At 30.9% G+C, this 13,992-nt stretch overlaps 2 protein-coding genes across 5 annotated transcripts; one reads left to right on the top strand and one right to left on the bottom strand.

The window, feature by feature from the left end:
- Nucleotides 1–1,736: 1,736 nt before the first annotated feature.
- Nucleotides 1,737–3,762, bottom strand: LOC108321584 (ubiquinone biosynthesis protein COQ4 homolog, mitochondrial). 4 transcript variants are annotated; one of them, XM_017553379.2, is made up of 3 exons: nucleotides 3,632–3,762; nucleotides 2,765–2,980; nucleotides 1,737–2,408 (listed from the first exon to the last, which is right to left on the bottom strand). In XM_017553379.2, the coding sequence occupies exons 2-3, from the start codon at nucleotides 2,945–2,947 to the stop codon at nucleotides 1,917–1,919; spliced, it is 675 nt and encodes a 224-aa protein (XP_017408868.1). In that variant the 5' UTR covers nucleotides 2,948–2,980; nucleotides 3,632–3,762; the 3' UTR covers nucleotides 1,737–1,916. The 4 variants fall into 4 exon arrangements, with proteins under 4 accessions (XP_017408868.1, XP_017408871.1, XP_052724792.1 ...); XM_017553382.2 differs by having other exon boundaries at nucleotides 2,765–2,996; nucleotides 3,632–3,712; XM_052868832.1 differs by lacking the exon at nucleotides 3,632–3,762 and adding an exon at nucleotides 3,486–3,615.
- A 3,700-nt stretch (nucleotides 3,763–7,462) lies between these two features.
- LOC108321580 (uncharacterized) lies at nucleotides 7,463–10,749 on the top strand. Its single transcript, XM_017553374.2, has 9 exons — nucleotides 7,463–7,591; nucleotides 7,680–7,799; nucleotides 7,891–7,958; nucleotides 8,241–8,349; nucleotides 8,436–8,504; nucleotides 9,298–9,355; nucleotides 9,790–10,025; nucleotides 10,142–10,193; nucleotides 10,287–10,749. Exons 1-9 carry the CDS (start codon nucleotides 7,589–7,591, stop codon nucleotides 10,352–10,354), a joined length of 783 nt encoding a protein of 260 aa, XP_017408863.1. The 5' UTR covers nucleotides 7,463–7,588; the 3' UTR covers nucleotides 10,355–10,749.
- The last annotated feature ends 3,243 nt before the right edge of the window (nucleotides 10,750–13,992 follow it).

The raw sequence follows: 13,992 nt of genomic DNA, 5'->3' as shown, positions 1-13,992 counted from the left end.
TGACAATGTCAATCGACAGGTCAATATAACAGAAGGTATTAATAAGCTTCATCTGTTTCCATCCATAATAAAGTAGTAATGAAAGCTTGATATACAAAACAGATAAGGTTCCATTAATAAGTGAAGCAAGAATCAGAATTTTATATGATATGGGCCCATCATCATGTTTTCTAGAAATCTAGCATTTATTGAACATGTAGCATGCAAACAAAATAATTCAGATCAGATAACTTCTCAACCGAATCATCAAACTCTCCTTCATAAAAGGCTCAGCACATCCAATTCCATCTGCATGATATTTTGAACAAAATAATTGAAACTGAGATAAACTCGCAAAACCGAATCATCAAACTGGCATTCATATAAGGCTCCACACATTCAACTATATCTGCATGATATACTAAAATTGTGTTTGCTCTTACAGCATGGGAATAATAAGAATTGATTTTGACAGCAGATTTGATTTTATAAAATTATGGTTTTTTTATTATTGCTAAGTAAAATTGGTTTTGCTGCAAAGCTAGATTTGACTAGAATGATAAATAGTAGCTTTTCAACTGGATTGAAAGACTAGCCAAGTTTTATAGTAAACTGGGTTTCAGGATAAAAACATCCAACAAACATAAATCACTTCACTAAAAAATCAAGTCTAACCAAAGTCAATTTTACGTACAAACGTTCAAAAACCACATACCAATTTTACCACAGTTGAAGTAGGGAGACTAGAATTATAAGCTACTAATAGTTCCTGCAATTTTCTGAAACTTTTGCAAGAGACATGCGAAATTTAGGATCCAAGCATCATTAACAGCATGCCATAAACACCCACAAAGCAATCACCCAAATTGAGATAAGGAGACACAACAATGCACACATCAAAAAGAGTGATTAATGTTCGAATCTCAGAAAGCATACACACAATCAGACGATGGTCATCCCATATTCACACGTTAACATAATGAAAAGATGAAACATGAATATTAGATAAATTGTAACGTCAGAAAAGCACTACATATTTTACCCAGCAACCAAAAAAAAATCTCGCTAATCATTAAAAATTTTACACTTGATCATGTTTACGATTTAAGTCAGGCTTGTATGGATAAAATAAGACGATGTAATATTATTTCTTCCCAGCCCTTCATGGATGTGAATGCTGAGTCAATAAATACGTTCAATCTGATATATGGGCCGGCCAAAAGAACCGAAACAAGAACAAACTACTTAGAAGGATTGAATCAGAGTGAGGCTTAATTCATGTGATCAGAGAAACAAAATCCCTACTTCACAATGGTGATTTGGAGCTAGTGTTTGAAAATTCTGAAGTAAGGGTTCATATGGAGTTTGCATACAGAATTAAGAGACAAGGTTCTTATTTGACGGTAGGGTTTGAAAATTTTGAAACAGTAAGTTCAGAATCTTTAAAAAAGACATGCAATTTGGCCTTTAAGTATTTATAGATTTGCATGTAGCTCAACAAATTACTTAAGCAAATTAGTTTGCGTAGCCAAACTGTTTTGAGAAAGTGGTTTCGTAATTAAATTGTTTTAAGTTTGATTATTTCTATTTAATTCTGTGTTTCGCAGTTTGGTTTGGATCACAAGTGGTTTCTGCATACCCCTAGCCGGTAAGACAAATAAAGTCAGTGATTAGTAATTTGCAATCACATGGATTGATAAATCACTGTTGATACAAGAAGAATAAAACTATAACATAACAGGATATGTTGAAAAATAGTTGTGATTGTAATGTAAGTCTATTTTACTGATCATATGATAAAATCCAACAAATACAAAACTAATTGACTAAGATATTAGAGGAAAAGGTTGTACAGTTGATTTTATTCCAAAATATGGATAGCAAAGCTCTAGCACAATGCCATCACCAAAACAACTTTCATGTCCGAATACATACAGCTAAGGAACGACGGGAGCAGGAACAATTTGCAGTTTTCTGCGAACATCTTCCAAGTCTTCGTGAAAATGCCGCTCATAATACACACACATAAGATCAGTGCATTGCATGCCAGCACGAATAGCCCAGGGGAAGTAATGCTGATAAAACAATTTCCTCTGCTTTCCACTGAATCTAGCGGTGCCCCCTACAACGGACAGCAGGCACATAGGAAGGCCCATCTGCTCAAACTCAATAACCTTCAACGCTGTCTCCCCAATCAAGTTAGTGGGAAGGTCAAAAAGGGTATGCCAGAAGTCATGCACTTCACGAGCTCTCATTGTTACATAGGCCAGTTCATCTGTATCCATGAACCGAACAGGAGGTCGATCATCTGGTGAAAAGTTCCTGGATCCCATAAACCTAGCATAGGCAGCACCGAATGTGTTTTCCAGCAGGTCCCAAGCATGTCCGACATTTGCAGAAACAACACGAGGGCGCTCCAATAACACAGCCTATAAATCAGAATTATAAAAGAAAACGATTGGTTTGATGTGGCATAATTGTATGCTTCAACAGGCAAAAAATAATGCCAGTTAATTTAGTGATAAGAATGATAGTGATTGTTAGTGATAAGTGATAGGTGTTCATAATCACTTTTATCAATGAGTAAAACCAAGGGCCACCCATCACCTGATCCTAAACTCTTTGTCATCTCAAGAACAAATAAACTATGGTTGTTGCTAGTACTAGCTATAGAGCATCCAACAAAAAGCAAATAGAATAAATCAACATCGGAAACAGCATGAGCAAGGAGAACATCCACATTAACCAAAAACTAATAAGATTATAATAAAATAAACTAGCTCACCTTCCCTTCAGGGCAACTCTTCATCCTCTGAAGAACTTTCTCAAAAGCAGGCTTTCCAGTCGTCTCACCAAGAGCCGCTATCAAATCTGCTCTTCGAGGGTCCAACAATGCCCCCACTGCCGAACCCACTGCCACAGCAGCCTGCTGCCATGTCTTCAACCGGATTCTACTACCTTCTATCATTGCAGATAACTAACCAGAACTAACCTTTCCAATCTGATTCCATACATCACTATTTGTCAGAAAGAAAACCAATTTTATCAACTTTTGATTCAACAAAAGCTGAGAAAACGAGAACAAATCAAGGGGAAGGGAAAGAAATAAAATGCGAGTGTTATTGAAGACCGTGAAACCCTAGTAGTAACCGAAATCAAAGGAAAGTGAACCCAAGAAAATGTGAGTGTAATAGAAAATCATGAAACTTGAAAAGCTAGTAGACTGAGTTTGGAAGCGAAGCCCGAATCATTTCCTCTATTCCTTCTTACTTAATGGGAATCACTGTTTCAATGAAAAACTACATCTCCAAAAAAAAAGGCGGCTTTTGGTCTTGATGAATGATAAACATTCAAATTAACCTTGGCAAGAGCAATAAATAGTGAACCAACACCCTCAGTATAGAACTAACTATAGGAAACATCAAAACCATAAAACATCTAACATCCTAATATCAATCAGGCAAGTCTAAAACATTTTATCCGAAAAATAAAACTGTCAGAATCACCGAACACTTTCAGCGCATCAAACCAAAGACAATCATCCATTATCAGATTAATTGGAAAAGGAGGACAGAAAAAAGGAACAAGAAAAAGTGAAAACACAAATTATGGAGAGAGAAATTCTGGGAAGCAAAGAGCGAAGGTTGGTTACCTGGAAGAAGAACCAGTAAGAGGGGAAAAGTTTTTCACAAAGTGAAGAAACTGCCTTGTCTGATTTTACAGAATAAATAATTAGTTTGGTCCTCAATTACAAATTTACATTTTAAAATACTAAAGTATTACATGAAATATACTTGTATTCTTTTTTGTTTTCATTTTTTTTTTGTTTGAAGAAACATTTTTTCCCAACTTTATCTAATGTTTTTTTATTGATTTAAATATGATTTTACTTCGTATAAAATAAATATGACTTCGTGTCTATTTAGTTCCGTAAAAATATTTGATGATTTTAAATTTTATTTTTTAAGTGTTGTTTAGTAATATAATTAATGCAACACAGCATATTTTAAATTACGATAATTAGAGTTCTTAGATAAGCATTTTAACAAAGTAATATATTTTTTATTTCTTATTTAATACAAATAACAAAATTATATACATTGTTTCTATTTCCATTTAATAATATAGTTTTAATACTATATTTTTTTATTAAAATTAGTTATACTATATTATTTATATATATATATATATATATATATTAAGAATCTAGTTTAAAAACTGATAAATAGAAATTATATTAAGGAATTTGTCATCATTAATAGAGTTTTAATTGTCAAGTTATTTGTTTGAAGATCAAAAAGTGTTCATCTAATTACAATCGCAAATTCTTCATTTGAATTTGATCCGTCCTTTCAAAAGAGTAAGTTGATTTTTTTTTATTTTCTCTAGCCTTGTGTTTTCTAACACATGCAATATTGATTCTATTGCATGTATTGTTTGAGTCTTCTTTTATGTTATCTACTGATAAGTAATTTTAACAGCGTACCTATCAGGATTCGATGTTTTGTAGGAACGAATAGAGTTATTTGGACTAAGGAAGCAATTTTATGTTATTTAGAGTTGTGTAAGCTTCCAATATGCAAGGAAAGCTAAATGTTTGTTCTAAAGCTTTAAGTAGTTTGATAATCTAACTTGGTATAATAGAATTGTATGAAAATTGTTATATACTATTTTGAATTCTACGATAATGTATTATGCTACATATTGAAACTGGTAGTTGATATAGTGAATTCTTGCTCTAAAATACTTGTTGAATTGTGCTTATTCTTTTATAATATGTGGATGATAAGTTGTTGTTTTAGTGGAATAATAAGCTATTGAACTTTGGTTTGATAATAGGTTAGAGAAATGATTGATTTTGGGTCAAAAATAGGGATTTTGACTAGTGAAATTTTAGAGAAGTTGTTTTATGAGGGAACTTGATGTTTGGCATTTGTATTCATGTCAATTAGGACTTGGTTAGTTACTTAGTTCATTAAAAGTTTAGTTTGTAGTATGTGAAATCTGATGTATGAGTTTTTGGGTAGTTGGTTTGATATAATGGACTAAGTCTTTGACCAAATGAACAAATTGGTATCAAATTTGAAGTACAACACATGCTTTTAAATCAATTACAGTGTCAAGGATACCAATTTGATCATTTGGATAGGTCTTAAGTGCATCCATATTAGGTTTTGAAGTTGTTGAATTCTAGTGTGGCGTTGAGGGGTAGGAGTTTGGTGTTGAGCTTTGCAAAGTCAAAGAGCCACTAGACTTCAGGACGCTGAGCGTTGCGAAGTTAGTGAACCCTTTGTTTATGAGGTGTTGAGCGGTGTTTAGTGGCATTGAGCACCACTTCTTCCCTACAAGTCTAGACCCATTTTCTCTTTAATTTAGTGAGCGATATTTCACCACTACAAATGCAAAATTTGTCATAGTCTAACATCAATATATATATTCAGATGACCAAGTCTAAAACTAATGTATGTATGCTTTAAATTTGTTTGTGTTCAATTGATGTCTTGTTAATTAAAATGTATAATTATCTCTTTAGTAAAATTAATTTACCCTTATATTTTATTTGTATGCCTGATTGTGTTCTTTTTGTAATGATTACCTGATTAGTGTGAACAAAGGAATACGATATTTTAATAGAGCATATATTGGACATCAAGAATAACGATGTATAAATAATAGGGTGAACTCTGTCTTAAAAAGCTTAATTTATTATGGACACTCTTGATTTTAGAAACTCGTGTAAATATAAAATTTAATATTGTGATTAAATTTGGATAATTGTATGACACACTATATTTTATTTAAGTTAATTATTATTGTTTTTTAAATATGTCATGCTTTTATAATAACTTTAAAACTATAAAAATGATGTTACATAATATATATATATATATATATATATATATATATATATTATTTTTAAAGAAAAAAAAACATAAGATTTGGATTTTTATTTTAGAATTACTAACTATAATTATAAAATTATATGTAATATTATACAACTTTTTTTATAAAGTTTATAATAATTATTTTTTTCAATATTTATGGGAATTTGTTTATGTTACCAGTATTATTATAAATTAAAATTCAATGCATTCAAATTATCTTATTCAAATAAAATGTTTTTAAAATGAAACTATTTGAAAGAAGAAGAAAGATATAAATTCTATATATTTACATTTTTTTTAAAAATTATAAAATTGTTTATGTTGGTAGTTATACTACATCTTTGAGATATGTTTGGTTCTATCTAAGATAATTTTTCTCGTATTGATATTATATCACACTTATTCACAACTATGATAATATTGTTGTTATTGGTGTAAGAAGAAGATATGTTGGTAATAATACAAATTTGATTATTTTTACATGGAATTAGGGATATTATCCTTCATAACTTAGTCACATTAGTTAAGTTTTATATTATTTATTTATTTATTTATTTAAAAAACAAGCATACTTAAGTTAGTTGGTGTATATTAGTTTTAAGCTGTATAATGATAAAAAAACGTAATAAATATTTTTTACAATTCAAATAATTTTAATATATTATAATTATTAATTCTGAAAATTAAAATATATTTTAATATGTTTAACTTTAAAGATAGAATTATTGTTTATAATATATTAAAAAAAATTATTTTATAGTGATTCAATATTATAATAACAAAACTAATGTATAGAGAATTATAACTAAGTAAATTTTATTTAATTTTTAATAAAAAATTAAAGCTAACAAGTAAGCAAGCTATTGAATGAAAAGGATTTTTTTTTCTTATAAAATTACGTTATTCATATTAAATAATAAATATATCACTTAATTTGATTATTTATGTAAAAAAAATCTCTTTTTTTGTAAAAAAATTATTTCTGTGCGTAAATAATAAATATATCACTAAATAATGTCCTTTATTTTTATAAATTTTCTTTCTTCATATCTTATCTCTTTTATAATCTTCTTCCTTCCTATTTCATATTTTTATCGCATTTATTTGCTTTTTATCAGAATAACTTTTTATTTATTTTAAAGATTCTTTATTTTTTTATTTTATCATCAACCCCAGAAAATTTGATTGAAAAAAAAAATCCTAATAATTTTTATTTTTAGACGTCATTTTTAACTTTTAAAACATTACTTATAAATTGTAGGGGTGTTCTACTACTTGCTTTCTCCACCACTCCATTTTTCTTTTACCATTTTCTTTATTTTTTCATTCCTATTTTACCCTTATTAAAATTTTATGGTTAATATTATTTAAAATATCATATAAACATTCATTCTCTTTATCATTCTTCCTTCTTTCATATGACAATTATTCCTCTTTTGTTAAATTTTATGGTTTAATAATCTCAATAATTTATACATTTAAAATTTTATTTTATCGATAATCTATTTTATTTTATTATTGTAACACGTAAGGCCCAACTGTAAGCCCAACTTTAAGTCCAACTATAATCATGTATCCATTTGAACCCAATTCTGTATCTCACGGCCTTCGATTCGAAGACATAAACCTCTATACTCGCCAGCACAAGCAGCTTAGGGCGACGCTGAATCCTTTTTGTTCGTTCATCCTTTCTTCGATTGGAAAACCGGGTCGCCGTCGTAACCATGGTTTTTTCTTCAACTTCACTTAAACCTTCTTCGGGTTTTTCGAAATCCCTGGCATGCATTTTCTGATCCCATCTTTGTGTAATTGTAGCCGCAAGGGGATTACATAGAGCGTCACCGAAGAGACTATGGCTACCGGCTCGATCACTTCGAGCGCAAGCGCAAGAAAGAGGCTCGGCAAGTTCACAAGCGCTCCGCAATGGCTCAGAAGGTTTTGCCGCTTTTTATTTGGAATTTGGAATTTGAGTTATGTGGTTGTATTCTCACAAATCTTTTTTTTTTTTTTAATTCGTGTGGAACAGTCCCTTGGTATCAAGGGGAAGATTATTGCCAAGAAAAATTATGCTGAAAAAGCGCAGATGAAGAAGACGTGAGGATTTTCTGTTTTTTCAGCTTGTATTTTACATTTTCGTGTGGACTAATTTTCAGTATTTGCTTATGATGTATGCTATTTTGTGGTTGCTGACATGGGGGGAGCGTTTTAGTAGTTAATGTGCTGCAAATTTTTTTTTGCGTCGATGTAAATACATGCTTTTGACTAGATTGTTTTGAATGATATATTTATTTAAGATTTGTTGATTGATGTTAGATAACTAGCGTGATAGTTGTTGAGTTTATGAGATGATAATAATTTACCCGTTGTGGTTGACAGTTTGGCTATGCATGAAGAGTCAACATCCAGGCGCAAGGCTGATGATAATGTTCAAGATGGAGCCGTTCCTGCTTATCTTCTGGATCGTGATAACACGGCCAGAGCAAAGGCATGATTCACGTGAATTATTGAATGGTAATTTTGGTTCGTGATTTCTTTTCGCGGAAGTCATCTAAATTGAATTTCTAATTTTAGGTTCTTAGCAACACCATTAAGCAAAAGAGGAAAGAGAAGGCTGGAAAGTGGGATGTTCCTCTACCCAAGGTAAGATTGCATTTGATACTTTGTGCATGGATGATTTTAAAGACCTCTGTTGAAATTTGTTGACCACCTGTCACAGAACCTGTGCTCTTCATGCATTAAGTAAACTTTGGATTAAATTTTTAATAAAAAAGTATTATCCTTTTGCACTTTAAGAAAAGTCTAACCACGTAGTCCCAATTGAAATTGGCTTCAAGTAAACCTACAGATGTATAGAGAGGGCAAGTGGAATGTGCTGTGAGAATAAGTACACGCTGTAAGAGAAGAATTATTGATTGTGGTTACTGGTTCCTGCTTGGTTAGAGCATGGTTGTCAATACTCAATAGTGTGAGATAGTAGAGCTATTCTGGAATTGTGTTGTGTAGGGCTGGTGCATGCTACTAAAATTGAATTGCAGCTTTCTTGGCTGTGATAGTGGAAAAAATTATGTAAAACGGCACCTGGAGCAGGGGCTGTTGGAGTGAGTCACGAATAGCCTATCTGAACCACGAAACAGAAACAGTCAGGGCTGTTTTGGCAGGGAAATTTGAGATTTTACCCCCCTCCATTGAAGAGTCAGAACTGTAATCCTACGTTCCAAGTCAGTTGCACAGACTATTATGTGGTAGAACCCACTGTTCTACTTTACCTTGAACACATACTCATCTTTGGCAACGATTCCAGCATCTCCCAGTATTTTCGTTTCTGGCCATTGCATCCTCTCTTTTTGGCTTTTCTCAACCATTGCATCCTCTGCTTTCCATAGTTTTTCCATATGTTCCTTTTTTTGTTTACATGAATGTATGATTTCTTCAGGTTCGTCCTGTGGCTGAAGATGAAATGTTCAAAGTGGTCCGTACTGGTAAAAGAAAGAGTAAGTATCATATTTATCTGTCGAAAGTTATTTCCAGCTTCGGTTTTTTAATTTCTTTGTTTTGTTTACCTTATTGGCACCACTTGATTAATTTGGTATAAAATTGTTATTTAGTTACATCGTATTATTGTCGTTTGTATCTTTCTACAAATCATGCTTCTGTATGATTCATAGTTCATTCTTGCATTCTTTGCTTGAATAGGTGGAGGATATTGAGTACTTGAAATCTTTACTTTAATTGTGTTCTGTTATTTTATTAAATGATTAGAGAAATCTCTATCTTTTTTGGGAAGGTGTTTTCATGTCATTGTTTTTACAGTCTAGTAGTAGTTCATCATGACTTGTGAGCACTTTAAGTATTACAATATTAGACAAAAAAATATAATGATCATTCCTGAAGCATATTTGATAGTGCATGATTCACCATTTTGCAGCCAAGCAATGGAAGAGGATGGTTACTAAAGCAACATTTGTTGGGCCTGGTTTTACCAGGAAGCCTCCAAAGTATGAGAGATTCATTCGTCCAACAGGTTTGCGGTTCACCAAGGCCCATGTCACTCATCCAGAACTTAAATGCACGTTTAATCTAGAAATAATTGGAGTAAAGAAAAATCCTAACGGCCCTATGTACACCTCTCTTGGTGTTATGACCAAGGGAACTATAATTGAGGTATTTATATTTCGTTCTCTTCTAATCTATTAGTGGATCTCAATTTGACTCTTTTTTTTCTGATCGCTGATAATTCTATGAAACTGTTTCTTATTTCACTGCTTAATGTAATTCAGGTGAATGTCAGTGAACTTGGCCTTGTCACACCTGCGGGGAAAGTTGTGTGGGGTAAATACATATATTTTTTTTTTATCAAAGTTGACTGAATTTTCAACTGAAAAGTCTGAAATTAACACGGGTTTCTATTTGCTTTGAATGCAGGTAAATATGCTCAGGTTACCAATAATCCGGAAAATGATGGCTGTATAAATGCTGTGTTACTTGTTTAAGGTCATAGCGATCTACCTTGACTTCAAACGCGGTGGACAAAGTTCTACTCCTATGCTTTTTGCTGTCTTATGCCATGACTGTATCACTACAACCAATGTTCGCGGAAAGTTGTCCATTCTTTGCCGGGGCCTGAGACTTACTTTGTCTGGGGAACAGTGAAAGCATTTTTGTTATCAGATTGCGATACTGACATGATCTATCATTCTTCGGATAGTCAATGCTAATGATCAGTTCTAGCGCTTGACATTTTGAGGTAACTGTTGTACAAGAGTCAGACAGGTCGGATGAATTTATATACTTCATTTGCAAGACAAGACATTTTGGGTAGCTGCATTTATATGTTGTGGAACAAATTTATATTATTTATTGCCAATTACCAAATTTTATTTATACACTTTTCCTAATGGATGTACCAAACAAACATTTTACACAATTTGGACCTTAAATTGTTAATGTTCGTTCTGACAAACTTTTGTAGCCTATCCGGATGAATGAATTATAAGTCTATAAAATGTTGAGGAAAATGGACTCCATTTCTATTCGAATATACCATCTTTTTAGGGTCAGAAGGGTGTTACGTTTCAAGAGAGTGCAAGGAAACTACCGCCAGTTATGTCGCCGTTGATTTTTCCCTAGAATTTTTTTTTTTAAATCAGTACTTGAATAGAGGATTATTAATTAAATTAGGTTTTTATACGATAAAAGTAATTCTAATATATTGATAAGTATGTTAAAAGAATGCTAGTAGCACTGCTCTTTTGTGGAAACCTGGAATGTGCAATATTTGTCAAATGAGTGAATGTTATTTCTGTCAAATTGGACAGAATCTCCATGCACTTTCCAGGCCAGATTGAATTGAATGTTTTAGAAGGCAAAGTGTGCAGTATTAAAAATTATTTTTTAAGAAAAATGTGCAAGAAAAAAGTGTGAAGTAAACAAATAATAATTATGAATCTTAAATATTAACCAATTAATTAATGATTCTAACTGCTCACTTCATTAAAAGGAATCTCATCATTTAGGAATTAAATTCAACACTCCAATGTCACGAGATGTTGCAAAGCCAGAAAGAGAATTATATATATAAAATAATAGTATCAGATGGCATAAAATAATACGGACCCTCAATTTCTAGTAGTCAATAAGTATGTTAAAATATAGTGATAAGAAACCGAAAACAGAGAACATTAGAAAAGAAAAATCATTGTTACAAAATTTAAGTGTAATTTGTTCTGGCGTCACGTCCATTTAGACCCGTGAACCTGAAGCAACTCAAGCTTGTATTTTGAACATCGATGCAAATACATAAACTAATTTTATTTTAAATTCACTTAATAAAATTTCAACTGAACAAAGTTGAAATAACATTGTACTCAATTTTCTTTATATATACTTCTCAAGACACTCCTCCAAAATTAGAGGAGACAATATTTTAGCACTGCAATAGATATAACAATTTTCTTGCATTATTATGCTCGTGAAGTGAGTGATCATTTGATCCCACAAAATCCTTAATGAAGGCGAATAGTGATAATCGTTGGTAAATGTGAAGATCTCCAATCATAAATCCTATCCAAATCTTGAAAGAGATGATTGTGAGGAGCAGCTAGTGAAAGATGACCAACTTATTTGTAGTTTTGTACGAGTGAATGTGGGTCTCATTTAATTGTGTTCGACCTAACCACTACATTTTGGTGGTAACTGTCGTTGTAGAAGTTGAAAGAAAGACAATGGTGTTGACAATGACATGTCACATGTTGAACAATACAATGTACAAAGATGACCTAACACTGCTTTTCTTCTCATTTCTATCCTTTACTGCATTTAAAGCCACACTCTTCAACACTTTTTCCTAATCCAAAATCAATATCAAAAAAATGTTTCAAAGTACAAAGTTTTCTCTACTTCCTTTCTACTCTTTATTTCAATCCACACTTAGGTTTCAAATGGTACACATATTTAGATATCTATCTGAGGTAAATAGAAATCATATTTATAATGCAAGCATTAGCTTCAATATTGACACAACAGTTACAAAGTACTTCCATTTTGAATAATTTTAAGAGCGCATTCAAGAATAATTTTAGTTTTATTTTGGTCTAATCTAGCATGCAAGAAAAACAATAAATCCAAAGAAAAATAATTTACTTCTGAATTAAAAAATTGTGACTACTACTACTTCTATTCTATTTCACCTATAATTTTTATTTATGTTTTTAATTAAATATAATTATTTTGCCAGCAAGACTTTTTTTTAACCTTTTAGTAATTAATCTTTTGTTCCTGTATTATAATTAATATTTTTTAGACTCAGATGCTGAAACATATTTAGCTTAGGAATCTCCTTCCAACTTTTCTTCTCCAAAATTTTCAACGTGAAACAACCAATCAGCATAAAAAGTCGGTGCTTTTAATTTTATTATATTTAAAGGGTCACCGATAAATATTCATGAACAAAAATATATTTGCTACAATATATAGTATATGAAAAAAACTCATTCTACAAGAGAAAAATGTTTAAATGTAAATATGAATATAAAATCTCTTATTAAATAAGAATAACAAATTTGAAAAACATATTCTAAAAAACACAAATGTAATATTTTAAAATCTTGAATTGAATGAAATAACTACTAAAAACTCTGACAACAATCAATATTCTATTTGTAATCTATAAGATATCTCCACCCATGTTTGTTGTCTTCATCTTTCTTTTTACATTTTTCATTTGGTTTCAAATATCTTCGTATTTGAATCAAATAAAGAATTTATTTGTATTTAACCAAGGATTATTACAACGTTTTTAATTAATGACATAAAAAAATAAATTAAATAGTAAAACAAGTTGCATACCCACCAAGGCTATACTTACTCTATAGTAAAAAATTAATCTCTTTAGGAAGTATAAAACTAACCACATTATAATTTTCTTTCTGTTTGATTTTTATGGATAATGGATTATCTCAAGTTCAAACATGGACCACACAATCGACCCTTATTTTTGTCTTACCCAAGAGAAAAATAATATACAATTCCTAGATTAACTAAATATCTCCACAAACAGGATCCTGCATAAATCTTGGATCTGTCTGATTCTTTTCTTACTTCTAGAAAAAAAAAATTAATCATTAATTTTATTCTCTACATACAATTGAAATTTATCTTTATTTTAATATTTAATATGCTTTAATTTATAAATTTAATTGAATATTATTCTTTTGATTTAATGACTTTAATATTTTTAAATTTATTAAATGTTATATTTATATTTGTAACATCTCAAAATATAGTATAATACTATACAAAAGAATCATCACAATAAGGATATGATAAAATAGTTATTGATTATTATATAAAGTAAAATCTGACACCGATTATAAAATAACTATAAAATTTAAACTTTATATACAAACAGCCTATACCAAAACTATTTACAAGTACAACTATGAAGATAACTACTCCCCGCAACATCTCCTCCATCAAGAAATCTGCTCTAGGGATACCTCATCTCCTTTGCTCACACCAACAGGATGATCATAACAAAGAGAGAAAACAAGGAAAACATACAACACAAACACAGATAGAAGGATAAGCTAGAAGAAAAACAAGCAATGATATATGAATACAATTAAACTTT

Source organism: Vigna angularis, chromosome 9, assembly GCF_016808095.1.
Source record: "Vigna angularis cultivar LongXiaoDou No.4 chromosome 9, ASM1680809v1, whole genome shotgun sequence".
Taxonomy (NCBI): Eukaryota; Viridiplantae; Streptophyta; class Magnoliopsida; order Fabales; family Fabaceae; genus Vigna; species Vigna angularis.
The sequence above is the reverse complement of the archived record's forward strand: the minus strand, read 5'-3'. Positions and strand labels throughout refer to the sequence as shown.

Bases quoted from the DNA above. Each gene is read 5' to 3' on its own strand.
- LOC108321580 (XM_017553374.2), top strand. The intron at 9,356-9,789 runs GTAAGTATCATA...ACCATTTTGCAG, and splicing joins CCGTACTGGTAAAAGAAAGA to CCAAGCAATGGAAGAGGATG. The intron at 10,026-10,141 runs GTATTTATATTT...AATGTAATTCAG, and splicing joins CCAAGGGAACTATAATTGAG to GTGAATGTCAGTGAACTTGG.
- LOC108321584 (XM_017553379.2), bottom strand. From the start codon at position 2,947: ATGATAGAAGGTAGTAGAATCCGGTTGAAGACATGGCAGCAGGCTGCT. The intron at 2,409-2,764 runs GTGAGCTAGTTT...TCTGATTTATAG, and splicing joins AGAGTTGCCCTGAAGGGAAG to GCTGTGTTATTGGAGCGCCC.